We start from the raw sequence: 22,013 nt of genomic DNA, 5'->3' as shown, positions 1-22,013 counted from the left end.
ACATATGTTTCATAATACTGTACGTACAATTAATGATGTTGAAGAATGAAGTACATGTGTAAAAAGCTGTGTTTAACATTGAAATATTGCATTCAAATCTATTAATAAGAGTTTGTAAAATCAACTTAAAAATACAAACTCTCTCTCTCTCCCCCCACTCTCTCTGTCTCTTCCTCCCCTACTCTATATCTCCACCATTCTCTCTCTCCCTATCTCCTCCACTCCTCTGTCTCTCCCTCCCCAACTCTCTCTCTCTCTCTCTCTCTCTCTCTCTCTCTCTCTCTCTCTCTCTCTCTCTCTCTCTCTCTCTCTCTCTCTCTCTCTCTCTCTCTCTCTCTCTCTCTCTCTCTCTCTCTCTCTCTCTCTCTCTCTCTCTCTCTCTCTCTCTCATCAGCTCTGATACACTCCAGTGCTTTGACAGCTCACTGGACTCCCAACAGTGTCCTTTCTAACAGCCACAAAAAAAAAAAATCCAGTCAGTTTTTCATGCTGCTGTTGATATAACCAACCTTGTGTCGAATGCAATTCTGTCCAACCATCGGGTTTTCAACCAGTTAAAGAAAAGGCAGGGCATTTGAATTGCGCTTTGACAACCTTGTTAACTCACCCGGCAGTTAATAATCATGTGAGAATCCTAATAATTGTATTGCATTACCTTTCATTCCTGACACAAGGAAATGTTGCAATGTTTTTATTACATTGCATTACGTGCAGCATTCATTTCTCTCCACCCTAATCATATAGGTTTATGGCCTTTTTGTTATTCCATGGCAGGTGCAAAGTCTGAACCGACAAAACCCTGAGTTTGTTTCAACACAGACTCTCCCGATACAGCAGCAGCAGTAGAACTGCATTTCTGTGTCCAGATTGCAGTCTATTCCATTGGAAGTCAAACATAAACTATGTGACTAGCCTTGGGCTAGTGCTGCTCACAGGCTTTTTATATTTATGATGGACCAGTATTGGGTGGTACAGTGCTCTATACTGGGGTTTCAAGCTGTTTGGATCATTGTACACCAGTATTAGCTGAGAGGTGTTGGCTTAGAGACAGTTGTGTAAACTGAGATACACTAGTGTTAGTTGAGACACAGTTGTGTCAGCGGAGAGACAGTTGTGTAAGCTGGGGGAGAGTTGTGTTAGCGGAGAGACAGTTGTGTTAGCTGGGGACAGTTGTGTTAGCTGAGGAACAATAGTGTCAGCTGAGAGGCCGTGTTAGCTGAGAGACAGTTGTGTTAGCTGGGGACAGTTGTGTTAGCTGAGGAACAATAGTGTCAGCTGAGAGGCCGTGTTAGCTGAGAGACAGTTGTGTTAGCTGAGATACAATCGCGCTTACCAAGGACATATTTCTTGATCTGTTGCTTCAGGAAGTTGGTTATGATTAGGCACACTAACCTCCCCCCCCCCCCCCTCTATCCAACACAAACGGACACACAGTCACACACACATATGGAGTCACAAAGCACCAGGCCTATCCATTACTTCAAGCATATATCCTCTGTCACCCTTCCACATGTGCACATACATGACCTGACACGTGCTCCAAGGATTTGGTCGCTGGCGTTCCTCCCGCTCTCTGGCGCTAGCTTTAGCTCTTCAGCGTGTGTAATTAAGTTAGCTTAATGAGGCTGCTACAGCAGTGCCGTTGTGAGCTAATGCTAGCACAGGCTTTGGCTGAGGATGAAGGGTTTATCACACTTCCTGTCCACTCCCAGCCTGATCGGAAGCCATTCTCTGACGCAGAATACATATCCTTGTTGGGGTGGTTTAAAAAATGCCTCTCCTAGAGTTGTAGTTGTACTTCGGGATAGCGTACTTGCTAGGTAGGTAGTTTCTAGGTAGAAAGATATCGTGTATGATCCCCAAATGTCTGCACGATGCCTCCCAAGTTTCACATTTATTGTCATGCAAACATTAATGGAAATACAAGCAGTCACTACAGGCAATGAGATGCATCAATCCAGTCTTCCTCAAGAAAAAATAGAAAATACCCAAAGACTAAAAACAATAATTATTTGCATAAAAAATGTGTAAACGTAACTAACTTACCTCTTTAATCTGTGCGGCGTTCAAAATGCTGTCTAAATATGCATGAATATGACTGAGGTGTTACCGCCTTAAAAACATGGCATGGCATGGAGGCATCTGCTACCTAAAGAGCTCTTGCTACACAGACTCCTTCAGATGTCTAACGTTCAGGAGGGCCACACATTTCCAGAGCTCCCAACCAGGTCTTGACTGTGGACTACAATACTCTTCTCCACACTCCTCCATCTTATCTGCTCACCTTCTGCTGGGCGTGGGTAGCCTGTTTCATGACTGCATCGATGGTCCCCGAACAACCCTGGTTTATATCTCACTCCGCTATGTGCAACTCCTTCCAGATTTATATGACATTTCCGAAATTTGGGCCCATAAAAGGCCACCCGGCCGGCGGTGAGACCGGAGGGATGGGGGGTTCTGGCAGGGGGGGTTCTGGCAGGGAAGGCACTGGCCCATTACTGTAATGACATGGGATCAATTCCAGCTATTGGAGATAGCTGGAATTGCAGAATGGGGCTTCTTTGCTTTTCATTTTTCAGCAGGAGCGGCAGTGTGAGATTTTTGCAGATGTATCATCCCAGGTGCCCTTGTTTACCTGTTCAGCCATTTTATCCAAAGCGACAGAACATTCTGTGAGTCAGAGGTCATTATCGAGCAGTTTGGGGGTGTCAGTGAGTACAGAGACCGCTCTTTAAGGTGCAGGTAGGAGTTAGACACTGAAAACAGAAACGGGTCAATAAGGGGAAGACATGTGTAAAACAGTGAATACAGTGTCCTGTCATTAAGGAGCAGGTATAGGGGTTAGATAGTGAAAACAGAGACAAGTCATTAAGGAGAAGGTAGGGGTACGACAGTGAATACATTGACAGGTCATTAAGGAGAAGGTAGATCGTTGTTATTGTCAGATTGTGTACAGAAATGTAATTGAGGATGAGGTAGGGGCTAGACAATACAAACGGTCATCAAGGAGCAGGTAGTATTAGGCCAACTTGCTCAGGGATACCAATATTTAAAGTTTTGAAATTCAGAATCTAAACAAGTACCTTTTGCGATATCAGACTCATGTCATCATCACACAGGTAAGAGGTAATATATCCTGCGGACCATCGGGTTTAATCCCAGTACTTCTCATCTGGGATTCAAAGACCCTCGCCGCTACTCTAGTCTATCTCGCCCTGAGGAATAGTGTGCATCGCACAGGGGAATGAATGTGTTTTGTCTCTCTGACTGACAGATTGGACATGCTGCCAATCATATGAGATCTGACAAGAGACGGAGATGGCACAGCCAGACCAACCCACGCTCACACTGGTCACGTTGTTCTGCATGTTCTGTGAGTATCAATCACATCGGCGCCTCTGATTTACAAAGCTTGCAGCCACACTCGATAAGATAGCTATATTTCCCATGCAGTTCACATTATGTGCATACATACGTATACATACAGATGTGTACACGCATAATACTGTGTGCATAATACTACTACCCACAGAGGCTTCTTTGATCGAATTGATGGAATGTATCTTTCGTAGCGGGGTCTTGAATTCCATCATGACCAGGGTTATACCATGAATAATACACACAAAAGCGTTCAAACAATAATGATAATGTGTAGGGTCTAGTTAAAATGCCATCAGGCATATGACCTACAAATCCTGTGTCGTTATTCATCTTTATCGCGCAGAGAAGATATTCATCTCCGTTCGTGTCCTATTGTTGTATATTCTGTCCACCAGAATAAAAAGTGCTTCCTGGTCTATGCAACCACATGGGTTCGGCTCAGGTACAGAACCGGACTCACAGGTCGATGTTTCTCTGCCCCTCTGTTCCAGACGTGAGTCGGGGCTGGAGCCCAGCGGTCCATGGACGGGAGGGGGGGGTAGTGGAGCTTGACTGCAGCCTGCCGTCTGGCCCCAGCAGCCCCGGGTCAGCCTCCCCCCGGATGGTGGAGTGGGTCCGGCGGGGGTACGACACCCCTGTTCTGATGAGCTTTGGAGCGCACGCCTCTCGCGTGCACCCCGAGTATGAAGGTAAAGCTTGCTCACTCTTCTTTTTTTTTAATTAATGTATATATGGCGCCAAGATAATCTCGTGCAGGGGTCGGCAACCTATGGTACGCGTGCCATAACGGGCCCGCGAGGACATTTAGGCCCAATCCCATTTCTAGCCCTTACCCCTTCCCCTTACCCCTCACACTTGTTTTGAAGGGGTAAGGGGAAGGGGTACAAATGGGATTGGGCCTTACACTGCCCGGAGGAGCCATTTGAAAATATATCTATGGAGTAAGCACAAACAGGGACAATGTATAATGGTTAACAAAATTATTATTAGTTTTGAAACAATACTAAACTAATGAACTAGTCTCAAACAACACAAAGGTTTATAATGGTTCTACCGCGCGGGAGCTGATACCACTAGTTTGATAGCTATCTTTGTTGTTTTATTATATCTAAGTTGATAAAGACAGTACATGAAAAAGTAGGTTGTGTAATAACTTGGACAAGCTCATTTGGATTTATTCCACAAAAGGACAGGAGTTGTGTGCGTACTTTGCTGTAAAGTTGTTGACTGTCTAAACTTCCGGTGTATGACGTCCTTCTGAAACAAGACACAAGAAGAATTTTGAATGTGAGGCGGATGGATTGAATCAATAAACGAAGGCAGTGGTCCAGTACCAGGAGCATAGCAGTGTGTACCACCTTATGAGCTGCCAAAAAACAAGCTAGAGAAGGTAGCTATGAAGTCACTCAGTGAATTGCTAAACACGGAAAGCCATTCTCAGAAGAATATATAAAGGAGGCTTTCCCCAGCAGTTCAGAGGTTATATTTAACGGATTACGAAACAAAGTAACTATCGTTTCCAGGATTAAAGATCCGGGTGCCAGCGAGAACTGTGGAAAGGCAAACTCTTGCATGGTTATGGGCTTCACGACTCAGCCCAAGTGGTTCTTCTGGGTTTCATACACAATGTCTGAAGCCTACTTGTGACCATACTCGTGAGCTACTCATGGCCCCCTGACGTCCTCCTCAATGGTCTTTATCGTCGCTGTTGCTCATTCTCCATAGAAGTATATCCTAGGTGTCAGTAACACCTCGTAAATTAACGGACTTCAAAGCTTCGACTCTGACCTAGTGAAATCCTTGCAACTTTAACATTTTGCATTACGTTAGGGAACATAGGGGAGTCCAGTTCCCATGGTTACACCCATGGTCTCCTTTATCCTGGGTGTCTCGTCTCGAGAGCCTACTCGGAGGGTGCGGCTCTCACAAGGCCGCGCGGGCCCTCTGGCATCTCTTGGGTTTCATCACCCTCCATTGTTGCGCTGGCGTCCATTGTTCATCGCCCGGTTCTGCGGGGAGCCGAGAGCGAGCCTCTGTGGTCGGGAATACCCTTTGTTTCACCGCAGTTGTTCTTTAACGTTGGAAGAACAATGGGGGCAATGCGGACAAAGGTGGAACAGGCCTTGTGTGGCTTGAGTCTCAACCCCCTATTTTCCCCTCCCTCTTTTTTACGATTAGCCGGCCACCCAGAAAATAAAGAAAAACAACAACGATCGAGCACCAATGTGCCGGGACTTTCCGAATCCTCTGTTGGGGTTCTGCTAGTGCACTTCGATTTTGAATGGGAAAATCAAAGAAAAAGAAGAAGAAGAAGAAGAATACGTTAATGATGCAATGCTTCAAATGGTCTTTCTAGAGGAGAACGGTGTTTGAGGGTTTATTTGTGGAATATCGTTTTAGATTATGCCTTGAGTCCATTGCCAGGATATATTTCTGGGTCCTTGGGCGATCAGTTTCATCGGATGCACGTGGATAAAAATAAGTCTGTGCTATAAATCTTCTGTCAGAAAGCTGGGCAGCTCCTGTCTCTTGGAGGCCTGTTCAACCCACAGTAAGCAGAGTACCTGTTCACCACGGCCTTCCCAAATGCCTCATATCAAAGCTGCTCGGCTTTTGGTGAAGCCCGGTTCCACCCCTTGACTTGGCTTTCATATTTGTTTACCATTGGAGGAAAGCTGCATTCACCTCTCTGCCTGCACTGGCAATCACACTTACACACACACACACACACACACACACACACACACACACACACACACACACACACACACACACACACACACACACACACACACACACACACACACACACACACACTCACCAAACACACACATATACAAACTTACTCACCGATCACTCACTCACACACACACAGATAGACAGTATCACCACGAACCTCTGCCACACCCTTACCACCCAGACAAGGAAATATGATACAGTACATTTACATGGCTATAAAATGGGTGTAAAACCTTGGCAACCGGGCTGTACAGGGCCAGGTGTACTCTGATGACGGCCCTGAGCTCGTAAAGACTGCTTGTTGACAGAGAGAATGATGTCACCTCTCAAGCCACTTTTCAAGATAGTGAAACAACACTTTATTGCTTCCGCGATAAGACGTGACAGCAGTTGGTGGCTGAAGTTCACAAGTTAAGCATGTGACGGTCACTTTGGACACCAGACATGCCAGCGACAAACAAAAATGTCTAAAATGTACAAACTAAAAGACAATCACCAAAGATACACATGCGTCTTTCTTGTACATAAAAGAGACGGAATGCTTATGAATTATCTTGGCTTTCAAGGCTTTTCAAGGCTTTCAAGTAACAATACACGCCTTGACAAACCCAACCGCCACTTTCTTACTAACCAGCAACGGTGGACAAAGCAGCTATTGTACGGCCCCGCAAGCGTTCTCACAGGTAGGAGCTGTTGAATAAGGAGGGACAGGTGCATCATGGGATACAAAGGATGTGTGGTGGGCTCGGCGGAGACCGGTGTGGGTTTCACTTCCTCGGGCCGTGGATGTGTTCGGTTATCTTCAAGCTTGGCTGAGCCCTCAGCCCCACAGGTCCTGCGTCAGGGTTCTGTCCTGGTGTCCACCTGTTGCTAACCTGTTATTAACGCTTACTTAGGAATTCCATTCGAGCTGCTCGCCAAATGCTGAAGCCTCTGATTGGGGCGATTAGGCTTGTAGTCAAACAAAGGTGTGTGTAATTGTATTTATGTGTGTGGGTTTATTTATACTCGTGTGTGTGTGTGTGTGTGTGTGTGCGTGTGTGTGTGTGTGTGTATGTGTATGTATATTGACTTGTATTTAAGTGTGTGGGTGGGCGTCTATATGTGTATATTTGTCTGGTGTGTGTGTTTGTTTGTACATGTGTGTGTTTGCGTAAACTAATGAAAGTGTCACTTCTGCTGGCAACAACAACGACAAACACTTCCTTTGCCATTCTGGATGCGACACCAGTTTCTGCCGCACTGTGTGGACTATGTATTCAAACGCACACTCCCTACACACACTATGCCCTGCCCTGTGGAAAGGATTGGCCTTTTTCTGTGTGTCTGCTTTTCTTTAATGGGGTTAAAAAAAGATCAGAGAGGTTAGCATCGGCTCTCTCTCTCTCTGTCTGTCTCCCTGGTGGGTTCAGTACACACAGCTTGTGACGAGTAAACAAGACAAATACAGCTGGATAAATCCCCTTGTTAGCTAGCTAGCTTGGTACCATACAAATCCTCAGATGTGTGGTGGTTGACACCACACATCCACAGTTAACCTGCATAGTTAGTGTGTCTTCTTATTTGTGCTGTGGATTAGCTTGAAAAGTTTGCAGGAGGGTCTCTTGTTTGCGCAAGAGACCCCCCCCACCCCAAGCTGCCGCTGTTTGCCACAGTGGCAGCTTGTTCTGTCATGACAATAGAGACCTTGCTCTCGGTCTCTTGAGCTAGCCGGGATGGTTCCTATTTCAAACCATCACGCGTGATCGAGCCGAGTGGACCAACGAACGACGAAGACTGAAACCTTATCTGCTCCGGTCCTCTTTTGTCACTCGACTGAAACCCAGCGCTGTAGACATTTAACAACGGAGGAGGCGTTGATGTGCCTTAGCCTTCAGGCGAGCGAACGAAGGCGTCTTTCTGAAAAATATGAAACTGTATTGTGTTGCGATACGTTTTTTGAATTCTCTCAAACAAGCAATCATTATGCGTCTGCAGCGAGTTCGATATGTAATCAGTTCAGGCCTTTGGTCTGAATACATAAATGCATTAATACATGTTGTAAGAAATAGCTGAAGGAAATGTGCAATGTGAGATAATATTTATCAATGATGAAATATGTTGAAACTGAACAAAGTAAATAGACATCAGAAGTTACTTTCCGTTGATATTATTATTTGAATAGTTTGTTTTTAAATGGTCAGACATTTATAGATATAGCGTTGTGTCAGCCAGCAGTGTGCTGCTTCATTTGACAGACAACCAGTGATTATTATTTGAATATGAATTTTTTTTATGTTCAGACATTTATAGACATAGGGTTATTATGTGTCCGCCCCCACTGTAGGCGGTTTCATTGACATGCAACTCGAAAAAAAACACGAATGATTGTGGATTATTACGAATGCCTGTTTATTTTCTATGAGTGCAGCTGTTTGGTTCAATGTAGTTCTGTCACTTTGACACGATGTAGTGGAGACGTAGCAGGGAGGGTTAGAGCATCTCATCATGCACACCAGGTAAGCTGCCGACATCAGTTGTGCGTGCGTTTGTGTGTGTTATGGTGTGCGTGTGTGTGTTGCTGTGTGTGCGTTCGAGTGTGCATAAGTGAATTCTGCCAAAGGGAAATTCAGGGGCAAAGTGCCACATTTGCATCAGCCATTATAGGTAATTAAGTAAATATCGCTAAAGATCAAAACAATCCGAAATTCATAGAGTTTGGCGACTGAAGAACGGACTGTTCTCTTTTAGACGCACGTCGAGGACGTCAGGAGGAAGTCTTCAGAGCGTGTAGCTCAGAACTCGAGGTGCCGTTTGGTGTTCTTGCGGTGCCTTCAAGTTATTTGGATATTTAACGAACAGAACAGAACCGGCCTGCTCTAGAGAGATAGTACTGCCTTTGTGAGAGGCAGGTAATTTAATGGAGAGGTAACCCACAGAGGCGGATCGGATGAGAGCAGGAGGAGGAAGAGGAGGAGGTAGAGGTAGGGGAGGAGGAGGTGGAGTGGAAATTGAGTGCTCTTTTGTCAAAACTTTGTAAGTGGTGGAGGCGGGCATAGGGATCATTTTCAGCAACCGGTTCTGTTTAACCACATGTATCGATGTATCAGGAGACAAAAGCAATTAGAATGCAATTCCCCAACAATTTGCTTTAACTGATTAAAAGCGTAGGTAATGTAATATCCGCGTTGAAAAGGGTTTTGTTTGGTTTCACCTCTCCTTTTGAGAGGGAGCTAGAGCGGCATTTGTATTTACAACGACAATGACAAACTAAAAATGCTAAGCTTTTCTAAACCCATTAGGCTTGATCTGTTAATGTTATTCTCGAAGTGTAAGCACACACACACACACACGTACACACACACCTACTCACACAAACACACACACACACACATACACACACACACACACACACACACACACACACACACACACACACAAACACACACACAGTAGGACGATGAAGAGTAGTGTGAATCAATGGCACGCACAAACTGCGGTAAAAAACGCACACATATATCGACAAACATACATATGGGGATTCACAGAGGGTATCTAACTTTGGTCATTATTTTAGTTTTCCCTCTTCTGTCTCCAACTTTTGGTGACCTTTCTACATTGTCCCTTGCTACGTTGACTCTGGCTCCATTTCCCCTTCTCTTTCTCCTTTTCTCTTTTCCTCCGTCTCTCTGTCCACCAACCTCCCTCCTCTCTCCACCTCTCTCTCTCTCTCCTCTTTTGTTTGTTCGGTCTGAGTAACCCTCTGAATTTACCTCCCATTCAAATCCTCCTCCGGCCTTAATGCATGTGTACGATTACATCACCGTCTTTGGATTGGGCTGGTCCCTTCTCCCTCTGTCCTCTCCCATTCCCTCTCTCTGTCTCTTTCGCCCGCTCTCTGGTTACTCATAGCCATAATGTTCTGGGTTGGATCCCCAATTTCCTATTCTCACATCCTAAACAAGAGGCCTCCTAGAACAATATGCCTCCTAACCCCTATCTGTTCAATGTCATGTATCTGTATTCACTGTCGGGCCTCTGCTGAATGATTAACACGTTGAGACGGTCTTCTGTTTGATCCTTGGTTCCTCATGGCAAGATCATGCCTTTGAGCAAGGCAGGTACCACGTTACCTGTAAAGCCATGTGATTGGCTGCAGTGCCTGGAACATGTATGATAATTAGCGCTGTCAAGCGATTAAAATATTTAATCGTGATTAATCGCATTAATGTCATAGTTAACTCACGATTAATCGCGATTAATCGCAAATTCTTTTTCTATGCTAAATATCCCTTGATTTTTTTGTCTCATAATTCTTCTCATTTTAATTCTCTTATCAACATGGTGAAGTGCATCGGCTTGCCTTGTGCAAATGATTTTTTACTGATAACAACATTGGCATATACTGATCAAAACAGGACGATACAAAAAAAGAGCCTATAGTGCAATTAAACGACTGCTTTGAACAAATGTCATTTGAACATAGCAGTCAGGCTACTGCTTCTTTGTTTTGAGCCAAAGTTTTTTTATTTTTTTTATTTTTTTTTTTTAAATAAAATAATTGCGTTAATTGCGCGATATTTTTTTAACGCCGTTAAAATTGGTTTGCGTTAACGCCGTCAATAACGCGTTTAACTGACAGCTCTAATGATAATATACAACTATATATAGATCGAAATTCAAGCATAATCCTCTTAAGCCCGAAGCTGTGTCAGGACACATCTGAGTACAGACACAAATTCATCTTTTGGAGAAAATGTTGTGTCAAAAGTAATCCCAACAGTTTTTTAGAGCCACCTTCAAGGAAACTCTCTTTCTTTCCCATCTCTCATTCTTGAGACCTATCCGAAGTGAGCGAAAAAAGTTCATCCCGCTACATTCACGCTTGGTGTGCCTCTGCTCCATTAATACAATATGATTCCTTTTTCTATTTTTGGTTGAGCGACAAATATGAACCGAAAATCGCACTCCCTGCGCTTTAAGGCTTTTGGTGTTTCCTGAGGTGATATCGTGACACAGCCACACCATCGCCAGCGAGCCCGCCTTGCCAATGAGCTGGAATAAAGCAAACACTGAACATGGGAAAAAAACACCCCGGCGGGGTCAAAGTTCACCGCTCTGGACCCACCTTAATCCCCCTGTGAAACAACACGCTGTGTGTTTTTTGTCCAGCTTCCCCTTCCTCTCCTCCCCTCCCCTCCCCTCCCTTCCCATCTGTGTGGATTCAGTCCCCTCTGGCGGACTGGGAAAGTTAAAACGGACCGCACTGTCGCTGGCACAACACCCAAATGCCCCTCCCTGGGTCTCTGCCACTTCCTGGTCCACTTCCTGGGTCGTGGCAGGACGGGATGGTCACCGTTCAGAGCTGGGAGTTGCACTTGCTCTCGTAGCTCCATATCGTCACTCAGGCAGGGGAGTCCAGTGGCTAATGAGTTTGACTTCCATCTACAAGATTCCGGGTTTGAACCCCTGTGTTTGCGTCCCACCTGCAGGCATCCTTGAGCAAGATTCGCTCACCCTCGCCTGCCCATTAAGGATCGGTATCTCAAATCAGTCACTGTGATCAATTCAGGACTAAGCGGTCATCGATCAGCCGCTCAGCGGAAACTCAACAAAACCAGCGAACGACAATTGCCACGGCAACGCTCGCGTCCCTGTGTTGCTGAGACTACCGCACTGCAGTGTGTGTGGGATCCAGCCAGCGTGTCTGTTGACTTGGTGATTCTTTGCTGTTTGGTTTTCTTTTTCTTTTTAGGCAGTGAGAGTCCGGTGTTGTTCTGTAAAGTTTGAGCGTTTGTGACCTTTTGTATGCAGAACAATTTGACACCTTTCTTTAACAAAGGTTCGGTGATGTCAAGAGAGGAGGAGGGGAGAGATGAGCAATAGCGTTAGAGAGAGAGAAAGAGAAGGAGAAAGAGAGAGACATGAGAAATATAGTTTGAGGGAGAGAACCGAGAAGGAGAGAGACATGAGGGATATAGTTAGAGAGAGAAGAGGAGATAGAAATGAGCGTTGGAGTTAGAGGGGGAAGGGGAGAGATGAGCAAGCACCGTGGTGGTTGCCTAGGGAGCTGTCACCTGGCAACCAGGAGATCACATTTCACCCGTTTTGTTTAGGTGTGTGAGTGTGTGCGTGTGTTCATGCGCGCCTGTGTGTAGTGACTTTTAGGGTTTTGTTAACTTTTCTCAATGGGTCCTCATCAAACAGTTTCTGGAACTTTTCACCTTGGACATGAAATGAGCAATTTGATTGTATTTGTATTTAATTAATTCCTCTCGCCTTTTCTGTCTCCGTCTGTCTGCCTCATCTATTTGCTCATTCTCTTTCTTATCCCCTTTCTTTTTTCTCATCACCTCTCTATTACGCCCATCGTCCTCTCCCCCCCCCCCCCCTCTCTCTCCCAGGGCGAGTGAGCTTGGTCCGCAGCACCTCCCTGAGGGTGGCGCGGCTGATGGTGGAGGACGAGGGGGCGTACGAGTGTCAACTCTTCCTCCTGGACCACGTCACCAACGTGTCCCGCAGCGGCAACTGGACGCAGCTCTCTGTCACCGGTACGGTAGGCTGAGAGAGAGGCTCCCGACACAGAGGGTTCCCCTGGTCTAACCCTCCGGCCCCACGACCTCTCTGTTCAAAGACCAGCAAAGACAAGCAGATTAAATGTCCCTTTATCAGAAGTCCCTCCCTCTCTCTCGTCTCTCGTCTCTCCTAACCCGTGTTATCGAGGCGAATATGGCTCCCTCCAAAGCATGCTAAGTAGTCTTGCCGATAACGTTCGCTCGCAGCCCCTCCGGCTCCAAGCGTTTAGTTTTCGTTGTGAGATTGGAAGCCCTGGACCGAGGTTAACGGCACAGTGAACACAGGGGTGCTCAACCTCTGGCACGGGACAGCACTCAGGGTCACCTTATTTGCAAATTGGGGTTGCGAGGTTGTTGGCTGAGTTATGAATTGAATAGATTAATATTTGATGATACTTTTGAAAAGGACAGTAAATAAATGAAAAGGTTTGACAGACTAATTATTCGTAGCCACTGGTAACTTCTTGGCAGGGAGTGCATACGTTCAGTGGGACGTTGATGTTACGGGCGCTGGCTGGGTTGAACCGATGCGTGGGGGGAAGCAGATGGACCAGCGTGTGAGAAGTTGGGGGTCGCATGTCGCTGGTTTAGCACCTCGGAGTTGAGAGAGTAGAGCGAGTTGTGTCCCTGAGGGGCTCATTTGTTTCACAACTGTAGTCAAAACGAATATGAAACACACAAACAAGGAAATAACCCGGTCATCAGCATTGCCATCAGGTGGAGAACACACATGGGCATCAGTTTGGTTTGAAATGTGCTGGGGACAGAGACGCATTTGGACAAAATCTGTCTGTCACGTTTCCAAAATGCATCGGACATATGACCCACTATGTTCTGCTCCATGCATCCAATGTTGACAACGTGACATGACATGGATAAGCTATCAACATAAACAAGAGGAGCTAGGAAAAGAAAATAACTGTGCTTAAGTTCAGATGGGGCAAACATGTGGCTACACACAGCACTACAAAAGTCGTCAAGATTGAAAAAGAAAAAAATATTTGTTGCAAAGCTGAACGCTGTATCACATCATGAGCTGGCTGTTCTCAATTCACAAGAAGTATTCCACCCAATCTAGGCTACATCAGGCATTCTGACCAAACCTCATGCACTCCCCCCACAATTATTCCAGAATTCAAGCAAAGCAAGAATGACCCAAAGTCAGTTTGTGTCAACAAGAGACTGACTCCACCGACTATCAATTGCAAGTTAAAACGGCTGACCACTTGAGTGCAAAAAACACAAAAGACCTCGCCACAGCACCAGCAAATCTTAAGCAATAAATATCGCGTTGCGCCTTTATTTATGTGGCAGTGGTCTGCAGATGCATCCCGTAGTGTAGCCTATACGACGATAACCAACAGGTCATCGTTCTGATACTGATACTGGTACTAACAACCGGCTCTGGTGCTATTTACCTATGTATTCAGGCTAAAATGACTTGATTGTCTGATGCCTCATTATCCCAGCCAAAGAGTATTGGTATTATTAGTAATGGCTACTTGCAAAAACGAAAAAATAACTTCACATGGTGTGTCTTTTTACAATTTATTTGCTACCAGCATTCGTAGTGTTGATCGGACTACTTGCGGAGTGATACTAAAGACCTCATTAGAGGCAAAAAGTCCTTTGTTTTCCTTGACAGCGGTCCATTATACTTAGCAACGGTGAATTATCAAATAGAATTCACCGCTGGAAGTTGTGAAGAGCCCATGCAAGTGAACAGAGCGTTCCACGGCATTCAGAAGACCCGTGTTATAATTAAGCGCGTCGGGGCCGGACAACGCCCCTTAACAGTGGTATAATGAGCACATACCACAGCCTGGCGTGATCTATTGCTTTTATACAATGGTTACTGTTATGGCGAAACGAAAGTCATAGACACACTCCATTTAAAAATAAACCAAGAAAGTCAAAATAGCCGTTTTTATTAAAGAATACAAAAAAGTAGTCCCTCCTGGCTGCCGCTATGCATCGACGGTCGCTATGCAACACACTTTAGCGTCCCTCCGAGAGAAGGCTCCGATAGAGCGGTTCGCCGGCAATTTATTTATTTACGCCGATTTTAGGCTTCAGTGAACTGTGAACTGTGCTATTGCTTTTATACAACCTCCATGGTCAAGTTAAATCTCCGTGTGATAGTTTCTTACGATACTTTGTAACGCTTTCCTCTTCAAGGCGCGGAGTGATACTTTCACAAAATGATCGGGCGCCATAGCAGTTGTGTATACGCTAATTATACAACAGTTGGGAACCAATCAGATCGCTGGATTTAGGTCCCCCATTGTATAATCCATAATAATTCAACTCAAGTTATTTTTGTTTTTTACAAGGGGTGGGTACAAAATGAATCGTGACGAAAACTGGTGGTGATGACTCAAGTTATTTTTGTTTTTTACAAGTGGTGGGTACAAAATGAACCAGCGTCCCCAGCGGAATCAACGCCCATAATCCAGGGCTAGCCTGGATTGTGTGCGTTTGTGCGTTTCTATCGTATGTGTTGTATTATCAGTCTGCTTTTATAAAGAAGTAGTGGTTGTGTTAATATGAATAATCAAGGTAGTGGTAATCATAATTAAATAATACAATAGTGTGTATACAGAGCTCAAGCACATTTGTTTAAGAATGTCAGCACACAAAGCACTCTAAAACTCAACTGCTACTCATCTACTCAAGCATCAGTAGTGGGTATCGTACTTTTAGCAAAGTTTCTATCCAACTATATGTATATTTTTATTTTAAAAGGCTCTCCGTGTCTCTGATGTGTCTCTGTCACCCTGGTCCCCAGGGTAAAAGGGTACGGGGAGCTCTGAATTATATGTAGACGAATCTACGAATATAATTGGGCAAATAAAATATAGGTTGTATGCTTGGTTGTTTGTGTTAGCTTTGAAGTGGGGGACTGCTGCCGTGAATTTGACTCACAGGAGGTTGTTGTTGTGGCTCTTTAGCTAACTTCACAGACGTTAGCTTAGCGCCACAGATCAAAGCGGGAACATCAAACCTCTGAGTCAGGCGTTGTGTGTATGTGTGTGTGTGTGTGTGTGTGTGTGTGTGGGTAGGTGGGAGGGGGGAGAAGAGAGGGGAGGTCAAAGGGGAGTTTACCCTGGGTGACAGGCTTGGGGGCCTCAGATGTTAATTCCCATGGCTCTTTAGGTGATCAGCGTCACCCGACCCAAAACACAAACATCAGAATGGTGCTCAAGAATAGTGACAGTGTGTTTGTTTGGTTGTGTGTGTGAGGGCATAAACTCTGGGGTGCATGCATGTGGGTGTGGATGTCCGTATGTGCGTCTGTCTTATATATTTGCTCAATGTAGCACACAAAACACTTTCAAAACGGTGTGTTTGCTTTGATCCATATAATTAATAACCTTGAATAACTTTTTATATATATTCTCCTCCTTTAATATTGTTTCTAAATACTAACTATAATGTTCCTAATGTTTTATAGATTTTTTTACCTTGTTTACCTTGCTCCCCAGCTCCACCCACTTTTACCACGACCCCGCCCTCTGTTGTGGAGGCTCTGGCCGGCAACCGGCTGTCCCTGTCGTGCGTTGCCAAGGGCAACCCTGTCCCGTCCATCACCTGGCTGAAGGATGGGGCGGGGCTCCGGGACCAGGCCGTGGAGGTATGTGTTGCGGGGGTGATGATGTTGTTTACTCGTCATCTGTATCATCATCATCATGATAGCCTCCAAGATTTCGTCATAATGTGTCATTTGAATTATGTAGCAGAAGATGTGTTCAAAGATGCAAGACATGTGCCCGACGTCTGAGACTAAACAAAGTAGTACTCTTTAATCAAGCAGAAGACGATCGCCGAAGGACACACACACACGCACACGCACACACACACACACACACCTTCTGTCCAATTTCCTAATGGTAGCATTTAGTTATTTTTTAAGATTTCCGCTGACGACCAGAAGAAAAACATGCTTTGATATAATTGAACTTTCATTAAAGTATCCGTGTTTGTGGGTGTGTGTTTGAGAGCGTGCGTTTGTCTGCCTTTCTGTCCCCCTGCCTGACCTGTCTGTCCGTCTGTTATTAGATCCAGGGGGGGACTCTGATCCTGAGGGCCGTGACCCCGGAGCTCAGGGGCCAATATGGCTGCCGCGCCTCCAACCCCGACGGAAACATCACCCATGTGACCACACTACAGGTCAAAGGTCAGTGAGCGACTCCCCACTTCACATTTACATGTAGTCATTGAGCTGCCATTTGTATCCACAACGGATTACAGGGGCGGCTGAGAACAAACACACAATATACCCGGCTGTTTAAACCAACATGGCCGTTTACTCATCCCCTGGTCTCTTAAATGTAACTGAAAAGTTGTCTTCATGTTCTTCCATAACGTGCGCCTCCTCTCTTCCCCTTCTCCTCCTCTGCTTTTGCATTTCATTTCGCTTTGTGTTTACGATTCTTTTTCTGAGATCTTTTAAGTCGGGCTTGACCAGAATATCTCAGTCAAACTACTGTTCAGTGGGATTAGGTTGCTGAACTCCACTGCTAACTCTGTCTTTAACTTTTTCTTTATCTCTGTCTTTACCTCTGTCTTTAACTCTGTCTTTATCTCTGTCTTTAACTCTGTATGGAATTTAGTCTGTATGATGATAGAAGACACACACACACACACACACAGCCACACACACACCACAGGTCTTCAGCATAAATGTGTGTGTGTGTGTGTGTGTGTGTGTGTGTGTGTGTGTGTGTGTGTGTGTGTGTGTGTGTGTGTGTGTGTGTGTGTGTGTGTGTGTGTGTGTGTGTGTGTGTGTATGTGTGTGTCAGGTTTTTAACCCTGTGCTCCAATTTACTTTATTATTTTGCTATAGATACTTAAATATATTGTTATATTTTATGGGTTGTTTAAATTATAATTATAATAATAAAACCTGTTATTTTATAGAGCTTTTCCGAACGCTCTAGAAACTTTACACAGCAATACAAACTTTACAAGAGTAGAAAGCGATCCGATATCAAATAAAACTTCACATTAAAATATTTTAGAAGCATATTAATTCAGCTTGTTATGGCTTTATGGACTAAACAGTAGAAAGACAGGAGAGTGTGTCAAGGATGACATGTAGCATAGGACTGCAACAAAGACACACACATACACACACACACACACACACACACACACACAAACACACACACAACACACAACACACAGACGCACACACACACACATACACTGTGGGCGCAGGGGGTCTCCCCTCCTAGTTCAGCCACTGTTCTGATCGGTTGTGTTTCTCCATGTTGCATCACCACATGAGTGAGACCCTGTCCCACACTGACTTCCTGTCCTTTTATGTCCTATCACACACTGACTTCCTGTCCTGTTGTATATGGTCACACACTGACTTCCTGTCCTTTTATGTCCTATCACACACTGACTTCCTGTCCTGCTGAGGTCTGTCACACACTCACTTTCTGTCCTGCTATGTCCTGTCACACACTGACTTCCTCTCCCACTGCATATGGTCACACCCTGACTTCCTGTCCAGCTACGTTCTGTCATACCCTGACTTCCTGTCCTGTTCCGCCCTACTGCTGTGATCCAGGAGTTAGTAAGAGACCAGCACTGATAGGATAAGTGATGAGGTTTACTCTGTTCTTTTTGAATTACAATAGAGAGGGGGGGGGGGAAGGGAGAGAGAGGAATAGAGGAAAGGATAGCAGGGGGGCAGAGAGAGGAAGATAGGGAGGGAAGGAAGCAACGGAGAAGGCCTTATTGCGTTTATTTTTACAGAGCATGTCGGACCCCACTCAAGCACTTTTCCTTTCAGCATCAAAGGGAGAGAGCAGGGCTCTCATCAGGTGAATGTATCTGTTCCTTGTTTATCCTAAGGGACCGTGCATAAAGGCCTCTCAGAAAGCATTAGGCACAAAATGTTCAGCACCACACATTACTTGGTTCCAGACCTAACGCGGTCATGAGGATGGGAAGGGGGAAAGGAAATATCGAAAGATCAAAATAAATGAAATGCCTTTCATTTTACATAGGCAAGGCAATTTTATTCATGTAGCACTTTTTTATACACGAGGCAGACTTAAATAGCTTCACATAGAAACATACACAAAATACAGAGGAAGCAAACCAAAAAGGAAAAAATGGATGGATACAGCAGCATATAATCTAATGTACGAGGAGATTGGGGAGAGAGAGAGAGAGAGAGAGAGAGAGAGAGAGAGAGAGAGAGAGAGAGAGAGAGAGAGAGAGAGAGAGAGAGAGAGAGAGAGAGAGAGAGAGAGAGAGAGAGAGAGAGAGAGACAGAGACAGAGACAGAGACAGAGAGACTCTTATCAATTTCAATATGTGCATATTGAGTTGAGCTTGTGTGCAGTTGAGTGTGTAAACGCACATCATGCTGATGCGAATTGTGAGTAGCTTTGAACACACTCACACATGTACGAGTGTGTGTATATGTGTGTCTGTGTTTGCTTAGATTTCAATATGCAAATTGAAAAAAAAAGCCCAGCCCCCGCCCCATCCCACCTCCACCATGAGGTAAGATAGCCACACAATTTGCATTTATTTATTGGACCGTGGTTGACTCTATTTATGATGTCACAAATGCTCCCACGTACTGAAAGTAGGGCTTAATCAAATGATGGACTACAAAGTGATATGTGTATTGAAAATCCCTCTGCATAACAAAACCCTGCCTGCTTCAAAGAGGCCTACGGTTAAAGAAAAACACCTCTTACATTAAAGACTAGTCCTTCACCACAACCTTAGATGGCTATGTTTCCCTTTAGCACGTTCATTATGTCTCCACGAGTCCTGCTCTTCAATCCTCATTTGTGTGTTTGATGCTGGGACATCATCCGGTAAAGCACTGTATTTTTCCACCTTAAGCACCTGCAGGAATTAAGCAGGAATTAAGAATTAAGTGTCGCAATGTGTAACATTTCGCCTAGCTCTTATCCTAAGGCAGTGGTTCTCAACCTTCTTTGAGCAAACGCCCCCCTGACCTTACCCTGATCCTCTGAGCACCCTGACCTGGGGCACCGCGACCACTCCCGCGACTCCAACCGTGCCCCGTGAACGAATGAATGAATGGCCCGGGAACCACGGGCACCGCGGCCCGGGCAACGCGGACAGCGCAAAAACAGATCGCGAGCAGGGGCCTAATTAGGCCTATTTTGTATTTGAACTGCAACAGTCTTTTCGTGGAGACTATGCTCAGAGCGGCTGGAACTGAACAACAGCAAGAGGAAGGAGGAAAAACGGGCTATGAAACAAAATTTGATATTTTTTTCTTGCTATCGGCCATGTTTGATTGTGTTGTGTTGGTTATTGAACTGTTAACCCGCGAACTTGGGTTATGTTTATCAGCGTTACTATAGAGATCATGACGATAGCTGATGTAACGGGAGTCCGGGCGTGTGCAGGACCGAACCGCGCTGTATGACCACTGTTCCACTGCGCATAGACAGTAAAAAGTAGCTGAGACGCTAGAGGGGTTTGAAACCAATAAATGAAAGTAGGGTTCTTATTTCAGGTAGCCTATTTTTTCACCCAAAAAAAATAAAAACAATGAAAGTTTAAAATCCCCCCCCAAAAAATGGATTCACGTTCCCAGCGCCCCCCTAGGTTGTGCGAACGCCCCCGTTGAGAAACGATGTCTTAAAGCAACCTGGACATATCTGTGGTCAATGCTGATCGGATTTCAATAATGTCATCAATAGCATCCTTGCGCTGATATATTCTACAAATACAAAATGCTGGCCAACCCGTATTTCTCACGTTGTTGTGAGTGTCTACACTCACAAAACCCCTCCCACTCACGCCACCCAGCCAGCTGAGGTGCGCCAGTTCACGTTACACAGCTGCACAGCCGGTTAGACCGGGCGAAACACTCTTATTATTGTTGCTGTAGTTCTCAAGGTCTCCCGCCTGCTAACCTAGATGGGACGACTCTTAAGTGATAATATTTCTGAACATATTTGAATGCACTTTTGTTGGCTTGATGGATGTGAATGTGGAGTCGTGCCGGAGAGTCAGTGAGGAGACGGAATGACGAACCTTGTACGCTTCAATATGTAGAGAGAGAGAGAGAGAGAGAGAGAGAGAGAGAGAGAGAGAGAGAGAGAGAGAGAGAGAGAGAGAGAGAGAGAGAGAGAGAGAGAGAGAGAGAGAGAGAGAGAGAGAGAGAGAGAGAGAGAGAGAGAGAGAGAGAGAGAGAGAGAGAGAGAGAGAGATGCAGCATAGGGCCGAAGGTATTCTGAATCGTACCCTCGCTATGAGGTGTGATGCCTTCTGCCTGCTCACTAGCGGGGAGGCCAACCCCCCACCCCCCACCCCCCCCCCCGACAGGGATTAATAGACCGCTCCGCCGGCCCGCCAGAGCAGAAGTCGTCTCTTTTGAAAAGCCTAAAGTAATCCCGATCCGTCATCCGCGCCCATCCATCCAGCGTTTAATTTCATAAACCGTCATCCGTGATTACAGATGATTATGCCTGGATGATGCGTGTTTATTTAGAACATAGGGTTAGTCCGTTTCTCTCTCGATGTCGCTTTGACAGATGACAGATTCCTGTACGCAGCTGTTTAGCTCCCTGCTAAAAGACCATGAGGATAATTCAGCAAGGTGGAAAGTGTATGGTGTAAGGATGATGTATGGAAGCAGCCCGGGTAGTATTTTACTGGGCTATATCGTTTTTCCACTTGTAACGTAACTTGGCACAATGCCAGGAAATGACCTCACCATAGTAGACACAATAAATATTGAATCTGAGCGTGTGTGCACATCTCGTCGTATCATAAGCCATGGGGATTAGATATCAGCTTCATCCCAAACTCAGATTGTATGCCTTCAAATATTGTAGTAAGCTTTGTTTTAGTGCAGCATATGGTATATATTCAATGCTTTCCATTATGTGAATACCAGCTTGTCACACAAAGGGTGGTAGTGATGGAAATAAGGGGTAGTGTAGGTAAACACATACACTCAGTGCAGATCAGGATAGCGGGTGCAAATAGCAATATAGCATAATATAAGCAGACATTAGGAAACGTAAACCCTGTAATGAATCGACCATTGACTGCTTTGACCGGTTTTTCTCTGTTTTATACCTTATTTGATATTTTACCTTTAATTCATAACAATTTACTGTTATATGCTTACATTTTATCTTTAAATGATTCCTTTAATTGCCCTTGAGTTATTCTCCTCTCTGGCCTCCCTAAAGCACTCTGAATGGCCTTTGTGTTCGACGCTTACTTTGCCTGAACTTACTCACTTTGCCTTAACTTACTCACTTTGTCTTAACTTACTCACTCTGTCTTAATTGACTCACTTTGCCTTACCTTTCAAGG

The 22,013-nt window shown here is 45.1% G+C and overlaps 1 protein-coding gene across 2 annotated transcripts in view; it reads left to right on the top strand.

Moving 5' to 3' along the window:
- LOC115532067 (uncharacterized) overlaps positions 1–22,013 on the top strand; it is a 44,381-nt gene that overhangs the window by 1,934 nt on the left and 20,434 nt on the right. For both annotated transcript variants that reach the window (XM_030341547.1, XM_030341546.1), the window contains exons 2-6: positions 3,275–3,373; positions 3,873–4,070; positions 12,504–12,650; positions 16,160–16,308; positions 16,734–16,851. In XM_030341547.1, the coding sequence (XP_030197407.1) occupies positions 3,319–3,373; positions 3,873–4,070; positions 12,504–12,650; positions 16,160–16,308; positions 16,734–16,851 (667 nt within the window). In that variant the 5' untranslated portion in view covers positions 3,275–3,318. The remainder of the gene's footprint in view (positions 1–3,274; positions 3,374–3,872; positions 4,071–12,503; positions 12,651–16,159; positions 16,309–16,733; positions 16,852–22,013) is intronic.

The sequence above is a fragment of the Gadus morhua genome, chromosome 19, assembly GCF_902167405.1.
Source record: "Gadus morhua chromosome 19, gadMor3.0, whole genome shotgun sequence".
NCBI classification, from domain to species: domain Eukaryota; kingdom Metazoa; phylum Chordata; class Actinopteri; order Gadiformes; family Gadidae; genus Gadus; species Gadus morhua.
Note: the sequence above shows the minus strand (reverse complement) of the source record. Positions and strands in the feature narration are given on the sequence as shown.